The sequence below is a fragment of the Dipodomys merriami genome, unplaced genomic scaffold, assembly GCF_024711535.1.
Source record: "Dipodomys merriami isolate MVZ:Mamm:240054 unplaced genomic scaffold, mDipMer1.0.p SCAF_9, whole genome shotgun sequence".
Lineage (NCBI taxonomy): Eukaryota > Metazoa > Chordata > Mammalia > Rodentia > Heteromyidae > Dipodomys > Dipodomys merriami.
In genome coordinates this window covers 34863630-34879840 of record NW_027206512.1, presented here as the reverse complement: position 1 = coordinate 34879840, position 16211 = coordinate 34863630, and the positions used below count along the sequence as shown (strand labels likewise).

Sequence of the window (16211 nt, the reverse complement as noted above, 5' to 3'; positions counted from 1 at the left end):
TGGGCTGGCTTTGAACAGCGATCCTCAGATCTCAGCCTCCTGAGTAGCTAGGATTACAGGCGTGAGCCACCAGCGCCCGGCTATGCCACATCTTTTATGCTGGCATATTCATGTTAAAATATATTTACTTATTATACATATTAAAATTAAAAATCTATATTAAGTACAATACTTATAAATATAAACTTAAAATTCAAGAAGACAATCGAGGATTATTTTTTTCAGAATTTTAATATAACTTTTTGATATAAATAATGTCAGCATGTCTAGAACATTTATTTTTTCCTTTGGTACTTACCTATTGCATATACAACATATGCTTTAGTAATTATCAGAAGCTTTGATTTATGAAAAAATGTGAAGATAACACTTATATGTTTAGTTTATTAATAAGACAAATATGTTAATATTATTCATAAATGAGTAATTATACTTTTTAAGTTTCTAATAAAATTTTCATACCATTAAAACAAAATAAGTAGTTTATCATGAACAGAAGGTCTTACTAAACAACTGCATTGACAGTATTTATTATATAATAAAAAGTAAGAGTCATTTCCTTTCTGTTGTAAACATTAGCTTGCCTATACTCTTTCATAAACATTACTACAATTGGCTCTAAACAGACACTTTTTGGATGTCAAACTATTTCTAGAGGAAAACAGTAAAATTAGGAACTATTATTTGGTTTGTAAGTTATATGTACTCATTTTAAGAACTAATTGCTAGTTCCAGAGCTAGAAGTCCTCTGCCATAGGAGCTATTATTATAGAAGTCTGGTAAGAAACACTATGCACAGTGGCTGAGACATGGCATCAGAAGACAGACTGCCTGAGGTGAAAACTAGCCACTTACTAGCCCTGTGACTTTGGATACATTTAAGAATGCCTTTAATGGAAGTGGTGCTGTAGCTCAAGTGGTAGAGCACTAGCATTGAGCCGAAGAGCTGAGGGACAGTGCTCAGGCCCAGAGTTCAAGCCCCATGACCAAAAAAATAAAAAAATAAAAAAAAATGCATTTGTTACTTGATTCCCTTATCTTAAGCAAAAGAGATGTTGTCTACTGAGTTTTTATACTTATTTTCATTTTTAAAGTACAAACGTTAAATGTTTATAGTTACATTCCAACAAGTTTCCATATAGTAAGTAACATTTCTACTAAACACACAAAGACTTCATCTAGCAATTATAATATGAATCATTATTTTAAAAATATTTGCTTCACATCTCAGTAGAAATATTGAAGACGTGAGAAATATTGAAAACTGTGTGTGTGTATGTGAGATATATATATATGTATATATATATATATAAATGATTAAGCTAAAACAATAAGAACAAACAAATTAGGCTCTAATACATTTTTTAAACAATCTTTAACTTCCTCATCTCAATTGCTTTCTTGTATTCCTTCTATGTCTACTTTCTTAGAGATTGGGTTTTGTTTCTTTTTGGAAACAAGTCTCCCTGCTATGTTTGTTTATGCTAGCCACGAATTCCTAATCCTCTTGCCTGAAACTCCAGAGTAACTAGAACCTGCTTTTCTTTTTTTTCCTCTCTTTTTGGTGGAAAAGCTGTATTGAGGATTGAACCCGGGACCTCCATTTAAGCCAAACAAGCACTTTAGCTCTTTTACTTGTTTTGTTTTTATTTTAATTTATTGTTATTATAGAGGTGATATACAGAGGGGTTACATTTACATGTGTCAGGTAATAAGTACATTTCCTTTCATACAGTGTCATCTGTTCCCTCATAGAACCTATTTTTGTTGTCATTAGCTGTTGCTTCCAAATTGTAAATTTTCATAGAAATTTGATACTGAACTTTGCATACTCTATCTGTACAGATAATACTATTATATACAGGAAAAGACTATTACAAAGTTAAAAAACTAAGATTGCTAGGTATGAGTCCAGATTTTTTGTGAATTTTACAATTAGCTGCACTGCATATGAAGTTCTGCAATTATAAACAAAAATGTTCCAGATTGTGTAATTTTGCCATGAAAAATACTGCTCATTTCCACTGAAAAGTCTCTACCTAAAGAACTGTCACTTTTCAATATATATTTTACTTTTATTTTCAAAATAAATCTTTAATTATAATTTTGTGTTGTTTTAAGGCAGATTTTAATTAATTAAAAAAAATTTACCATCCAGTAGGAACTGATATAGGCTAAATGATTTGCAAAGTTCAGAAATCTAATTCCCAATGTATTTGAAAGGTGGGGCTTTAGGAAGTCATTAAGTGAAAAAAGTGGTATTCCCCATAAATGGTATTAATGTTCTTATAAAGGCTCCTCAGAGCTCTTCTGCCCCTTCTATCAAGTTAGGTCATAGTAAGAAGATGATCACCTATGAACTAAGAATCAAGCGCTCTCACCAAACATCAAGTCCACTGGTGCCTTGATCTTGAACTTCATAGCCTCCAGAACTGTGAGAAATAAATTTCTATTGTTCATAAGCTACCCAATTTGTAATATTTTGGCATAGCAGCTCAACTGGACTAAAACAGGCATATTTCAAAGAAATATTTAACATGCAGTAATATATCCTACTATTTGTAATAATGAATTTGTCATAGTTTCATGTGGAAAACTCAGGATTTTGACTTTTATAAAGTATCTCAAAAGTTGACATATATTGAAAATATAAAAATTTGTTACTTTTCAACAATACTGGTACTTGCTTAACATTGACTAATTTTAATTGTACATATACATGATTACATTTATACTGAATAAGGCTTCTCAACATTAACAATACTTCTAAAAACTATACTAAAACTAAGCACCATTGTGATTTAAGGAAAATAAAACTTTCACAAATTAAATTGGGACATACCTCTAACATTAACTGTGTAAACTCTTCATTACTAAGGAATGTAGGTTTCCAGTCCTGTCGAATTTCACTAGCATCTGACTGTGCAGTTATTTCTGTAAAAAGAAAAAAAAATTCAACATCTTAGTGGCATAATCCAACCACTGGGACAGTACAAAAATCCACAAGTTGTCTTCTCTCTTCATTATAGATGAATAGATGAGAATGATAGGCAGTAACATTATTTGTTTATGTAAATAGGAAGCCAAGTTTTGAAAGGATAAAATATTTGTATTTATGTGGGACATTCTCTCCTTCGATATAGTCTCCTAGTAATACCAGTTTCTCTTTTTCTTTTTACTAGGGAGTTCTGATAAGCTTTAGGGCCTGAGACTACTTTCTGCTCGACACAATTTCCAAACAGGAAAAAGAATAAGCATATCGAAACAAGATTATTTCAAACGGTTTTGCAGGAATTCTTTTTTTCCCTCATCATTCATTGGCAATATCTAGACCAAAGATAAGAAATGAGCCTAGAAGAAAGGAGCCAATGAGGTCAGTCTGTTTTTAACAAAGACGATCTTAGCCCTGCTTATTGTTAGGCAAAAAGATTCCTCCCAATCTATAAACACTTTTTTATAATCAAATGACATGACATTTGAAATGTCTCTGCTCAGTATCTGCTCTGTACATGTTCTAAATGGCAAAGAGTTTTTCATAATTATTACTATTTTATTTTGCTATACAGTTCTAATAGTAGCTATGAGAAAGTTAATAATGACAATAAAATCGGAACTATTTTTTAAATCTGTATTGTTTTCATTTTATTGTAAAGGTGATGGTCAGAGGGATTACAGACGCATAAGTAAGGGAATGAGTACATTTCTTCTTGAACAGTGTCATCTCTTCTCTTGTTTTCTCTCAGTTTTTCCCTAAGGACCCCTTTACCCCAAGTTGTATAGTTCATTTTCAACACATTATCTATTATCACTGCTCTATGTGTTCACCCTTTGTCCCACCATTTCTGTGCTCCTCCTTGCCCTCCTTCAAACAGACAAACTTATATACAAAAGGTACAGAAAACAAAAACAGCAACAAAAGAGAAAAACAAAATTTTTTTTGTTTCTTGGGATTCATTTCCATAAGCATCATTTTATATGATCATATACACATGCTACTGAACCTCTGTGATCCTCTCCTAAGAATACCCCCCTTTGGTTTCGCTGTGCCAATGTCTAAAGTCCTGTATAATGTATTGTGTGTACAAGTATATTTTTTTTGTCCTTACTATCCAATGTGTTTACCTGTATATTTATAGGCACATTCTAGTTAGAACAAATGAGGGAAACCATGCAACCTATGTTCACTGGGTCAGGTTTATTTCACTTAATTTTTCCAAGCCTTTCCATTTCCTTACGAACAGTACAATATCATTCTTTCTGATGGAGGCATAGAATTCTATTGTGGATATATACCATATTTTGTTGATCCATTCTTCCACTGAAGGGCATCTGGTTTGTAAAATCTGAATAATTTAGGTAATGAAGTCTTTTCCATTTTTAAAATACAGACATATTATGATAACCAAACCAAACAAAAATATATTTCATAGGCTGTTTTTCTACAAAATATACTTTGTTTTATAGTGACAGGTATGGATTACTTTATTTATTATCAATACATAAATACAACATACTGTCATACCCAATTTGGCATATAGGAAATGCCTATTAAAAAAAAAGAAATGTGGGCTGGGAAGGTGGCTCAGTGGTAGAGCGCTTGCCTTGAATGCATGAGGCCCTGGGTTCGATTCCTCAGCACCACATAAGCCAAAAGAAAAAGCCAGAAGTGGCGCTGTGGCTCAAGTGGTAGAGCACTAGCCTTGAGCTGAAGAGCTGAGGGACAGTGCCCAGGCCCAGAGGTCAGGCCCCATGACTGGACCCAAAAAAGAAAAAAAAAATGCCTATACTAGAATATAAAGAGTAAATTAAAAGTATAGCTACTAATTCTGCAACATGTAATTCTACTTTTTTGATTTCATACCAATTATATACATTTAGAGGAAGAGACTTAAAATCCACAAGAAAATCTTATCTGTTTTGCTAAACACAGGTCTATTTAGAAGAATAAATATTTAAGAATTTCCTTTTAGTATGAATTTTATTTCTTTGAGAATTATATACACATTTTTTTGAGGGGGGAGTGGGGGAGATAAAATGAGTGCCAAACCAGGTATTTTCAGGGGGAAATATATGCATTTCATTTCATTCATTCAACAATAGTATTGAGGGCTGGGAAGGTGGCTCAGTGGTAGAGCATTTGCCTTGCATGCCTGAGGCCCTGGGTTCGATTCCTCAGCACCACATAAGTAAAAAAGAAAAAAGCCCGAAGTGGCACTGTGGCTCAAGTGGTAGAGCTGAAGAGCTGAGGGACAGCACCCAGGCCCAGAGTTCAGGCCCCATGACTGGACCCCTCCCCCCCCAAAAAAAACAACAACAAAAAACAATAGCATTGAGCGTATAGTGTCTAATTAGGGATTAATCTCAATCAGTGTACCATCTAAAAAGAACACTGAATACTATCTTTAGAGATATAATGTAATGACAGTGGTGATAGTAAATACAATAAGCAATTCTGACACATTTACAAATCAAGGTTTGAAGCCAACCAAGGCAGACAAAGACCCTTATGTCCAAATAACCAGCAAAACGCTGGAAGTGGAGGCATGACTCAAGTGGTAGAGTACTAGCTTGTGAATGAAAAAGCCAAGTGAGAGCTCAAGGCCCTGAGTTCAAGCTCCAGTATGGGGATAAAGAGGGAATGTAACAAACACTCCTGGACATTTACCCAAATGATCAAAAACAAGGTCACACTAAAGCTACCAGCACTACTATGTTCACTGAAGCATTATTTACCATAACTAAGATATGCAATCAACCCAGATGCCCCTCAGTAATGAATGGATCATGAAAATGTGGCATATATATGTACACAATGGAATTTTATGCTTACATAAGAAAGAATGACATTGTCCCATTCATAAGGAAATAAAGAGACTTGAAAAAAATCGTATTAAATGAAGTAAGCCAGACCCAAAGAAACATGGTTTCCCTCATTCGTAATAATTAGTATATGTCTAGGATAGTTCTAACAGAGGATCACAGTAGCTCAACAGCTATGTACATATGACCATATAAAATGATGCTAATTGAAATGAACTCCAAGATATGGAAACAAGAGGGTTTTGTTTTTGTTTTTAATGTACCCTGTGAAGTTATTTCTTTTTTCTTTCATGTTTTTTTTTTCCTTTGATTTATCCCTGTTGTCACTGTTTTTGATTTTGGTACCCTGTGTCTTATATATACATTTATCTGATTTGGGGAAGGGAAGGGGAATCACAAATGGTAAGACAACGGACAAAGGGTGAACCAATGCAACATCAATACTCACAAGACAGTCACTGTGTTGGAAACAAACTTTACAACTTGGGTGACAATCCCAAGTTGGTTGGTGGCAGGGGGAGGAGGGGAGAAATGAGGGAAAGTGGGAGACATTGAGGGAGGGGGTTACATGGTTCAACAAGAAATGTAGTCAATACCTTACTTATGTAACTATAACCCCGTTGCACATCACCTTTACAGTAAAATAAATTCTCTCTCTTAAAAAGGTGAAGAAGGATCTAATCTTATGTGTCTGTAGCTAGAGTATCTCATACTTTAAGGAATAAGGCCCTTTTAAAAAGAAATCAGCAACCATTTTACAAAATTAAAAATTTACCTTTATGTTTTCGTAAAAAATCAATGCTTTTCTGCAGAACAGTAGATTTGTCCATCTTTCTAGCATTACCAGGAAGCATGGAACCCAGTTCTTTAATGAGAACATTAAACTGATCTCTACGTTTCTTTTCAGATTTGTTTCTAGATACTCTGATGAAAGGAGAAAGCAATTTTAAACAATCCATTGGATTACACAAAAAATGTAATACAACATCAATTTGGACATGACACAGCATATACTTCAACATGTACAGATAGATAGTAATAAACTTACTTCTAAGTTTATCAATGATAGAATATTAGTTTGGGTAATAATTTTTCATCTCAGTTTATCAGTACAGAAAATTTTGCTTATCAGGCATTTAACTTACGTGTTTTTACAAAAATGCCAGTAAGAAACTACATTCACACTGCAAGTTTATTTGACATCCACCTATGGTTGTAAATTTACAAGATCGTAAATAGAGAAACATTTTGTACGTGTAAGTATGCATTATTAAAAAGTACTAAGAGAAAGTTATCCATCTAATGTCATTTCTTCTTTATATATTTAGATACTAGACTCTAACAGAGAGCTATAATTCGTTTTTGCTGCTTCTTTCTATTAGGGTGTAGGCTCAAATGTTCCACATAAGTACTTAGTCATTATACCTAACAACAGTAAGCATTCAAAATATATGTATTAAATGAACAATTACTGCTATTCTATGTAAAGGAGTAACCAGTAAACAAAAAGCTCTTGAGGGCTGGGGGCATGATCAAGTAGCTGAACACCTGACAAGCAAGTGAGAGGCCCTAAGTTCAAACTCCAGTGCTACCATTTTACAGTATCTATAATTACCTGCTCCCTGAAGATGGATTTTCTAGTTCAAGTTTTGTTAAAAGCAAAGCATACTTTTTCAAATGATTAGAGGAGGAGAATTTTATTTCATTGTTAAACTACAAATATACTATCTAAACTCTTCTACTTCCTAATATATCTAAATTCTCAAAGCAGAGAGCTTTGGCAAAATATTAATTTTATTTACAAGTATACATGTATATATTATTTACTACATTCATATATTATTTACATATTATGACTATCTTATATCTCATAGTAAGCTACCTTTTTGCTTTGTCCTTGTCATCTTCTTCCACCAACCCATCAAAAATACTACTGTCATCTCTAAAAAAAAAAAAAAGAAAGTAGACAGATATAAGATATGTAAGATGGAAGTGGCACTGTGGCTCAAGTAGTAGAGCTAGTACTAGCCTTGAGCTGAAGAGCTGAGGGATAGTGCCCAAGCCCAGAGTTCAAGCCCCACGACCGACAAAAAAATTAAAAAAAAAAAAAAAGATATGTAAGATATATAAAAGCAGATCACTGAACATCAACACCACAGTGACAGGTAGATCCACTTGGTTAAATCAAGGATTTGTTAAGGGACTGTACAAATTAAAGCTCTAACCTTTTTTCTAATGAAGTTTAGCTATATTTAGCCATGCTTAAAAGTTTTTCAATACATGAATTTTAAAGTCTTTTTACTTAACTATACTATCTCTACAATATGCTAACAATGTAATATAACCACTTTAAATATACTGCTCCAACCTAATAAACAGTAAAAAAAAAAATCTGAATCCAGTATGAAATTAGCATAATTTAAACTTTTTTCTGAGACATTCACTTTAATAAAACACAAATTGCTCATAAATATAACAATAATCCATTAATTATTTTCATTTATTTACTAATCCATTGACAAGACCAGTGGTGGCTAGCTTCTTAAGTTTCCAATGGTTTATGACTTTTTACATTAATCTATCATTCAATCCCTTTTTTACATCTTTTTGTGGCACATAAAGACTTATAGCCTATAATGTACTTTCTGGACTTATTGAGATCATATGTACATTTATTTCATGGACTTTTTATGAATAGACTGAAGAATCTATATATGCTTGTATATTTGTGAAAAAAAACCTTTCATAATATTTACAGGCCTAAGTAATCCATTAATAATTACAGCTTTAGGGCTGTAGGCATGGCTCAAGTGGTAGCAACAAAGCAAGCACTTCAAGTCCCAGTGCTTAAAAAAATATTGCTGCTCTTTGTCTGAACAGATGTCAGCCCTAAATGGTACACTGACTAGGAGGGAAACTGGCAATTATTTAGAAGTGTAATGCCAAAATCATATCCAATCTCTCTAGGGCACTAAATAAATACCCTTTCTGAAAAGTCCACTCAGAGTTCATCTGCAACTAGGGCAAAACCCAATTCTCTTAAGAGAATTTCTTGTTCCTCAAGTCTTATATTCTATATAGTGAGTATCTTCACTCTACAGTTCATTGAAAAGGAGGAAGGCTGCCTTCAAATGTCAACAGCTACTGCTACCTGAAAAACTCAAAGAATCCTCTACCCATGAATTACACAGTGCAGTATGATGGTCAGACAAATCAATCAATACAGGTTAAAATTCCAGTTCATCACTTACTAGAAATGTGATTTTAAACAAGTTGTTTATCCTCACTAATCTACATTTGTAAAAGTGTATAGAATTGTGAAGTTAACACATAAAATACGCCACTCATTATCAGAGAGTAGGTGCTCTAAAAGTGTTACTATAATTTTACCATATTTAGCATACTACTGACTTTAAGGCCACCATTCTTTATAGGTCCATTAAAAAAAAAAAACAGAAAAAATGCTAGTTAAAGTGAACTAGGTATCTGTCAAACGTAAGAGATGTTAAAATGCAAACAAGCAACCTCAAGAATCTTAGAATCAATAAGGAGATTTATCCTATTCCCAGAAGTGATTTAAAAATTAAAATTCAACCAATGATTCTAATTTATTTACCACTTATCAGTCACAAATGCTAAGATGTTGAAAGGATGGACTGAGCACCAGGAGACTCTAGCGGGTGCCAAAAAATATCTGCAGTTGTTACAGAACAAATTTTGAGTAAAGCACTTTGAGATTAAGATTTAAAATCCATTAAAAATATAAGAAATATGATGTTTGTTTTGGCTCTTAAAAATGCTAATGTTAGTAGGGTGCCTGAGGCTCACACCTGTAATCCTAGCAACTCAGGAGGCTGAGATCTGAGGATCACAGTTTAAAGCCAGTCCAGGCTGGAAAGTCTATGAGACTCCTACCTCCATTTAACCACCAGAATACTGGAAGTGGCACTGTGTCTCAAGGTGGTAGAGTGCTAGCCTTGAGCACAAAATCTCAGGGACAGCACTCAGGTACTGAGTTCAAGCCCCACAACAACAACAACAAAAAACTAATGTAGCCAGATACCACTGGCAGATCATGCCTGCAGTCCTTGTCATCCAGACTCGAATAAGAAAGTCTGTTAAGACTCTTATCTCCAACTAACCACCAAAAAAACCCAGAAGTGGAGCTATGCCTAAAGTGGTAGGGCAAAAAAACACAGGCCCCAAGTTCAAGTTCCAATACCAGCACCCAAAATGCTAATATACTTTACTTTTACATGTATTGTATCCTGTTTGTTCAGTACAGAAACATAAAGTAATAATCATATTTATGGATAAAATTCCTGTCAATTTGACATAAATCATCATTTTAATAGTGAATTTTAAGTGATTTTATATAATTAAAAGTCTCTATAAACATACCTGTCAACAATTGAGCTCATTTTACTACAGCTTACGGTAAACAACATAACATAGAACGTTTTCGTCTTGTGGTAGACATTTGTACTCCTTGAGTGAAAAGAAAAGTATATGGTTACTAGTGTTCTACAAAGTTAATCTGAGAAATACTATGTTATTACAGTTTTACATAGACCATAAAGGCCAAAATATTATTTTCAAGCAAGTATCTTTGAGTGAGACACATGTTAAGTTTTGTTTTTAAAGGGAAAGGATTCAGACTCATAATTCATTTCTTTTTACTATAAAATACTAAAAAATAGTTTCATTACTCATTGTATTATTTGGCTATATAATTATAAACAAGCACCTAACTGGTGATAAATATTGTTTAAACTATTTTCTGTTGAACAATTCAACAGAAAACAGGCTCTCTGCACACATGGATAAAAGTTTCTGCAGATTAAAAAAAAAAAAGTACAGTCAGAATGATGCTTGTGGCTTCTGTCTGTAATCTTAGCAATTCAGGAGACTGAGATCTGGAGGATCACAGTTTAAAGCTAGCTAGGGCAGAAAAGCCCACAAGACTCCATCTCTAAAATAACCAACAAAAACTAGGACTAAAGACCTGGGCTAGAAGGCCATCCAAGCAAGTAAGTCAAGCATGAGGCTGAGTTCAAACTCCAGTACTAGTGGTACTCCCGAGTACCACTCAAAATTTAAAAATAAAATGTAAAAGTACAGTGAGAGAGAAGATAAATACATAATTATATTAGAGGTATAATGATGGTATTTACTGTAAAATGGGATTACTGGAGAAAGAAACAACCAAGTGTGCCCATGGGATTTATATGAGGAAGTCAGAGGAAGTATTTTTTTTATAACAATGAATCCTTCAGGATTTAAGACTTTTTGTTAAAGGCTAACAACTTCAACATCTTCTGAGAACTTAAGTGGCAGTCTCAGACTCCATTCCAGTCCTACTGAATCAGGGTCTTTATCTTTTATGAGATCCCCTTATGATGTCTTGTAAGATTATTTCAGTTCAAGGCCAGGAAGACATAAAAGCTAGTAGGACTCTCAGCCAAGAAATAGCAATGTGCAATAGCATAGGCTTTCATGAGATGAGGGAGTATCATAGATGAGAAACTCAAGAGGTTTAGCAATTTTCATATAGAAAAATAAGGCAAGTTACAATGAAAAGTTTTAATTACTAGTGTATAAAGTGGGAGTATGAGTGGGAAAGTAAACAAATGAATAGCCTTATTTATAGTCTCCTATGATTTAAATGTTTAAGTAATGAAAACTTACTTTCAAATTGAATCACAAGCTTAACATTTGCCTTTCCATATTCTACATAGACTTTCAAAAGTATAAGGCAAGGTTTTTTGTTGTTGGTTTGTGTGTGTGTGTGTGCATGCGTGTGCATGCACACGTGCGAGCTGGTACTGGGGTCTGAACTCCTATCCATCCTTACACTCTTGTTCAGTTTTTTCTGCTGCTGGCTGGTGCTCTATCACTTGAACCACATTCTCACTCCTGGCTTTTTGCTGGTTATTGGAGATTCAAGTCTCAAGGATGTATCTGCCCCAGATAGCTTTGAACCAAAATCCTCAGGTATCAGCATCTTGAGTAACCTGATCTATAGGAATGAGATACTGGCGCCTGGTGAGGGAAGTTTTGATCAACATTATATTCTGATATTCTAGAGTTATGAGTTAAATACTGAATTAATGACCTTGATTCAAATAAGCACCCTCAAAGTTTTGAGGCATAAGAAGTTCAACTTTAAGCTGAGTTATATCTGCTATCCTAGGCTGAGATCTGAGAATTCAGGTTTGAAGCGGCCCAAGCAGACTCCTGTAGACTTTTATGTCCAATTAAACAGCAGAAAAGGCCAGGACTGGAGGTATAGCTCAAGTGATAAGAGTGCCAGCTGAGCCAGGCTGAAGTCTGAGGATCAAGGCTCAAAGCCAACCCAGGTAGAAAAAATTCTTATCTCTAATAAGCTACAAAAAGCCAAAAATGGAGCTGTGGCTCAAGCGGTATAGCACTAGCCTTCAGTAAAAAAAGCAACGGGATAGCATTCTAGCCCCAAGTTCTAGCCCCATTATAAGCACATGGAAGGGGAGGGGGTTGAGAAGGTGGTTCAGTGGTAGAGTGCTTGCCTTACATGCATGAGGCCTTGGGTTCAGTTCCTCAGCACCACATAAACAGAAAAAGCCACAAGTGGCGCTGTGGCTCCAGTGGTAGTGAGCTGAAGAACTCAGGGACAGTGCCCAGGCCCAGAGTTCAAGCCCCACAAATGAAAAACAAAAAAGCACATGGTGGCAGGGGGAAGGTCTACTTTATATCTTCTTTATTTAAAATTTAGAAAATAAGTTAATGTATAACTTCAAACCAGAGTAAAATAAAGGTATTATAAAAAGATTTTGTACTGTTTCTCAAATGTACCTTCACAAGAGGAAGGGAATGTAGCCCTTAATAAATAACACTGGCTTATGTGGTTATGGCTGCAGAAATAGAATTGTAATGGGTTAAGAATTCCTAAAAGGTAATGATTTCAGGAGTCAGAAGGATAAAAAGAATCAACACATAGTGAATGTTAAGTATCTAGAGTACCATTAGCAGACAGAATATCTAATTACAAAATGTTAACGTTAGAACAGACTTTAAAGATCACACCCCTCTAGTTACTTATGGTAATCAAAGAGGCTAGATGTATCACTAGAACAAAAAGAACAGTGCAAAGCAAACAACCATTTGGTATAAATTTAAAAGAACAGCTTTAAGAGTTCAGAGGTTAAGAACAAAATTTAATTTGTCATCCAGTAAACAATGAGGATGTTTATTAAAAAGTAGAGGGATGGGAAGGTGGCTTGGTGGTAGACTATATGCCTTGCATGCATGAGGCCCTAGGTTTGATTCCTCAGAGCCACATAAGCAGAAAAAGCTGGAAGTGGCGCTGTGGCTCAAGTGGTAGAGTGCTAGCCCAGAGTTCAGGCCCCACGACTGACAAAAATAAATAAGTAAAAAGTAGAAACTAGGTGGGGGCTGGTGGCTCACACCCATAATGCTAGGAAGATCTGAGGCTAGAGGTTCGAAGCAAACCCAGGCAGAAAAGCCCCCATGAGACAATTAATCGCTCAAAAACTGGAAGTAGAGCTGTGGCTCAAAGTAGTAGAGCACAGGAACAGTGCCTATGCTCTGAGTTAAAGCCCCAGACTATCAAAAACAAAACAAACAAAAAAGAACTAAGAACTGGCAAAAGGAGAGGGAGAACGGGCAAAAAACAGGCATAGTGAGTGGCACATGCTTGAAATCCCAATTGTCAACTGGTTCAGGCAGAAGGATCCCAAATTGAGGATGGCCTGTCTCAAAACAAAACCTTCTAGGATATAACTATATACATACGAACACACACACATACACACACACACACACACACACACACAGAGCATAGCTATCTATATACATATATACAGTATGAATATAGTATAGATATATAGTAAGGATACTATAAAGTATATTCATACATAGACTATATCCATATCTATGTAGATATAATTATATCTACATAGCATATAAAGTTTATGGATAATGTATCTATAAGTATGTAATATCCGTATGTGTGTGGAAAGGAAAAAAATTTAGATTCACCCTTTTTATAGTAAACAACAAACATTTTTGTTTTGTTTTGCTTTGTTTTGAGACAGTCTTGCCATGTAGTCCCAGCCTGCTTGATATTCACTAAGCAGACAGGTTGGTGTCAAACACTAAAGCCTCCTACCTTAACCTTTCAAGTGCTAGGATTATAATGAGCCCCCCCCCCAAAAGACTGACTATATACTCTTGAATGATTATTCTTTGTTTTCATTTTTTCCATTTATTTTCTTAATTCCATCTTGTCGGAATCCATTTTATTTCAATGTTAGAGTTCTTAGACCGTGCTCGCTCTCTCTCTTGTTTTATATTTTCTCTTTAATTTTCCTTCTCTTTTTCATTGTGTTTAATAGTTAACAAAGCAATTTTATTCTTTAATTCTTTTTTAGTTGTTTGTCTCTCATATTTTATATTGTAGCACCTCTTCTTGACAGCCTTGTGTTTTATGCATTCCTCTTACTTCCATTTTCCCGAACTTGGTATCTTGTCTTTTGGTTTGATCTTTGTCTCTCACATAAGAGGGTTTTCTCAAGTATCTAGTAATCTCTGGTCACAAGTTCAGATTTGGGGGAGGAAGGAAGCACTAAACAGATCACTGAAAACTATGTGATAAGGCTATTTTCTATTAACTTTACTGCAGAAATTGTAGGCTGAATATTTCTTTGGAAAATCTGCATGCAATTGGGTTCACAGAAAAAAAACTTTCACAACTCTTACTGGAAGAGTATAAAAATCTGGTAGCCGTGGTTCTTAATCTCCTCAATTTCATTATGTTCATGCCATTCTCAGTTATGTTTGCTACTTTTTTAGTCTTTTGCTACAGAATAAATAAATCCCTTAGATTTCTGCTACCATTTTAAAAAAGGTGTGAAGTTGATCAAGATATACTGTATTCATGAACTGCTTTGTTAAATGACAGCTCCTTTGTACAATAATTGATAATAGTTTTTAAATATGCTCTATTACCATGCTACAATTTTAAAAGGCATCCATCATTACCTTTTGCACTTTTCCAAACTTTCAAATAGATTTCTCAGATACTACAGGTTCAAGTTCTTTTCTATATGACTGTTCATCAACATCAGAATTCTGTTTAAACAAGAGAAAAAAGTTAGCTTTATTCAACTCACAGAATATTTCTCAACTTACTCAGAATTCTGTCACGAAAAATGTTTTACTTCCTTTCTTTTAGCAGTACCGGAATTTGAACTCAGGGCTTTACACTTGCTGAGCAGTTGCTCTACCATTTGAGCAACTCCATCAGCCATGAAAAATGTCTTAAATAAAACATTTTAAAACTAATAACATTTATAACCATGCCATAAAACATATTAACAAACTTAAATCCTACAAATTATTTCTGAAAAAGGAAAAAGACTTTAAAATCATAAATCACAAAATTATAAAATATATTCACAAATATACAATACTAAATGGATGTAATTGGTGACATTAATAATGAAGGGGAAACAGCACAACTTACAGCTTTAGCTAAGATGTCTCATAAAAGACACTAAGTAATCACAAAGAATTTATACATGGAAACAATTATATGGAAACACAATATAAAACTCTTAAATAAAAAAGTCAATCAGGTTGGGCACCGGTGACTCACACCTATAATCTTAGCTACTCAGGAGACAGAGATCTGAGGATCAAGGTTCAAAGCCAGCCAGGGCAGGAAAGTCTGTGAGGCTCTTATCTCCAATTAACCACCAGAAAACTGGAAATGGCACTGTGGCTTAAGTGGTAGAGTGTTCACCTTGAGTTGAAGAGCTCAGGGACAGCACCCAGGCCCAGAGTTCAAGCCCGACAACCACCACCACCAACAACAAAAAAAGTCAACCAATACAAAGGAAGACAGCAAGAAACGGAAGGAACAAGAGAGCTACAAGGCAGAAAAGAGCCCTTCTTCTATGGTAGTTAACTGCTTTAACTATAACTGGATTAAACTCCCCACTCTAAGGATGTAGGGTAGCTGCATGGATTTAAAAACAAGGTCCAAGTATGTGCCATCTACAGTTAAATTTAAGAATACACAAAAGGATGGAAAAAGTTATTTCATGCAAATGAAAACAAAAAAAGACAGCATAAGTGGCTATACCTATATCAGACAAAACAGACTTTAAGTAAAAAAGTATTTTAAGAAACAAGGACATTTATATTAAGAAAATGGTCAATTCATTAGGAACCTACAGCAACAAAACAGAGATTTTAGTTTCCTATCTTTCAATAATGGACCTGTCATCCAGGAGAAAACAAAGAGCAGACTTAAATAACATTATAAACCAAACAGACAGACCTAACAGACATATAGAACATTTAACCCAAAAGCATCAGAATACACATTT

General features: G+C 34.5%; 1 protein-coding gene across 7 annotated transcripts in view; it reads right to left on the bottom strand.

Annotated features, from left to right (window-relative positions):
* The window catches only part of Clock (clock circadian regulator), a 77614-nt gene that overhangs the window by 41952 nt on the left and 19451 nt on the right, over nucleotides 1-16211 (bottom strand). For 4 of the 7 annotated variants that reach the window (XM_070012664.1, XM_070012668.1, XM_070012667.1 and 1 more), the window contains exons 3-7: nucleotides 14860-14949; nucleotides 10222-10308; nucleotides 7703-7762; nucleotides 6596-6744; nucleotides 2843-2934 (exon numbers count right to left, since the gene is read on the bottom strand). In XM_070012664.1, the coding sequence (XP_069868765.1) occupies nucleotides 2843-2934; nucleotides 6596-6744; nucleotides 7703-7762; nucleotides 10222-10268 (348 nt within the window). In that variant the 5' untranslated portion in view covers nucleotides 10269-10308; nucleotides 14860-14949. Of the gene's footprint in view, nucleotides 1-2381; nucleotides 2433-2842; nucleotides 2935-6595; nucleotides 6745-7702; nucleotides 7763-10221; nucleotides 10309-14859; nucleotides 14950-16211 lie in introns of those variants that run through there. The other 3 variants (XM_070012669.1, XM_070012670.1, XM_070012671.1) reach the window with 3 other exon arrangements.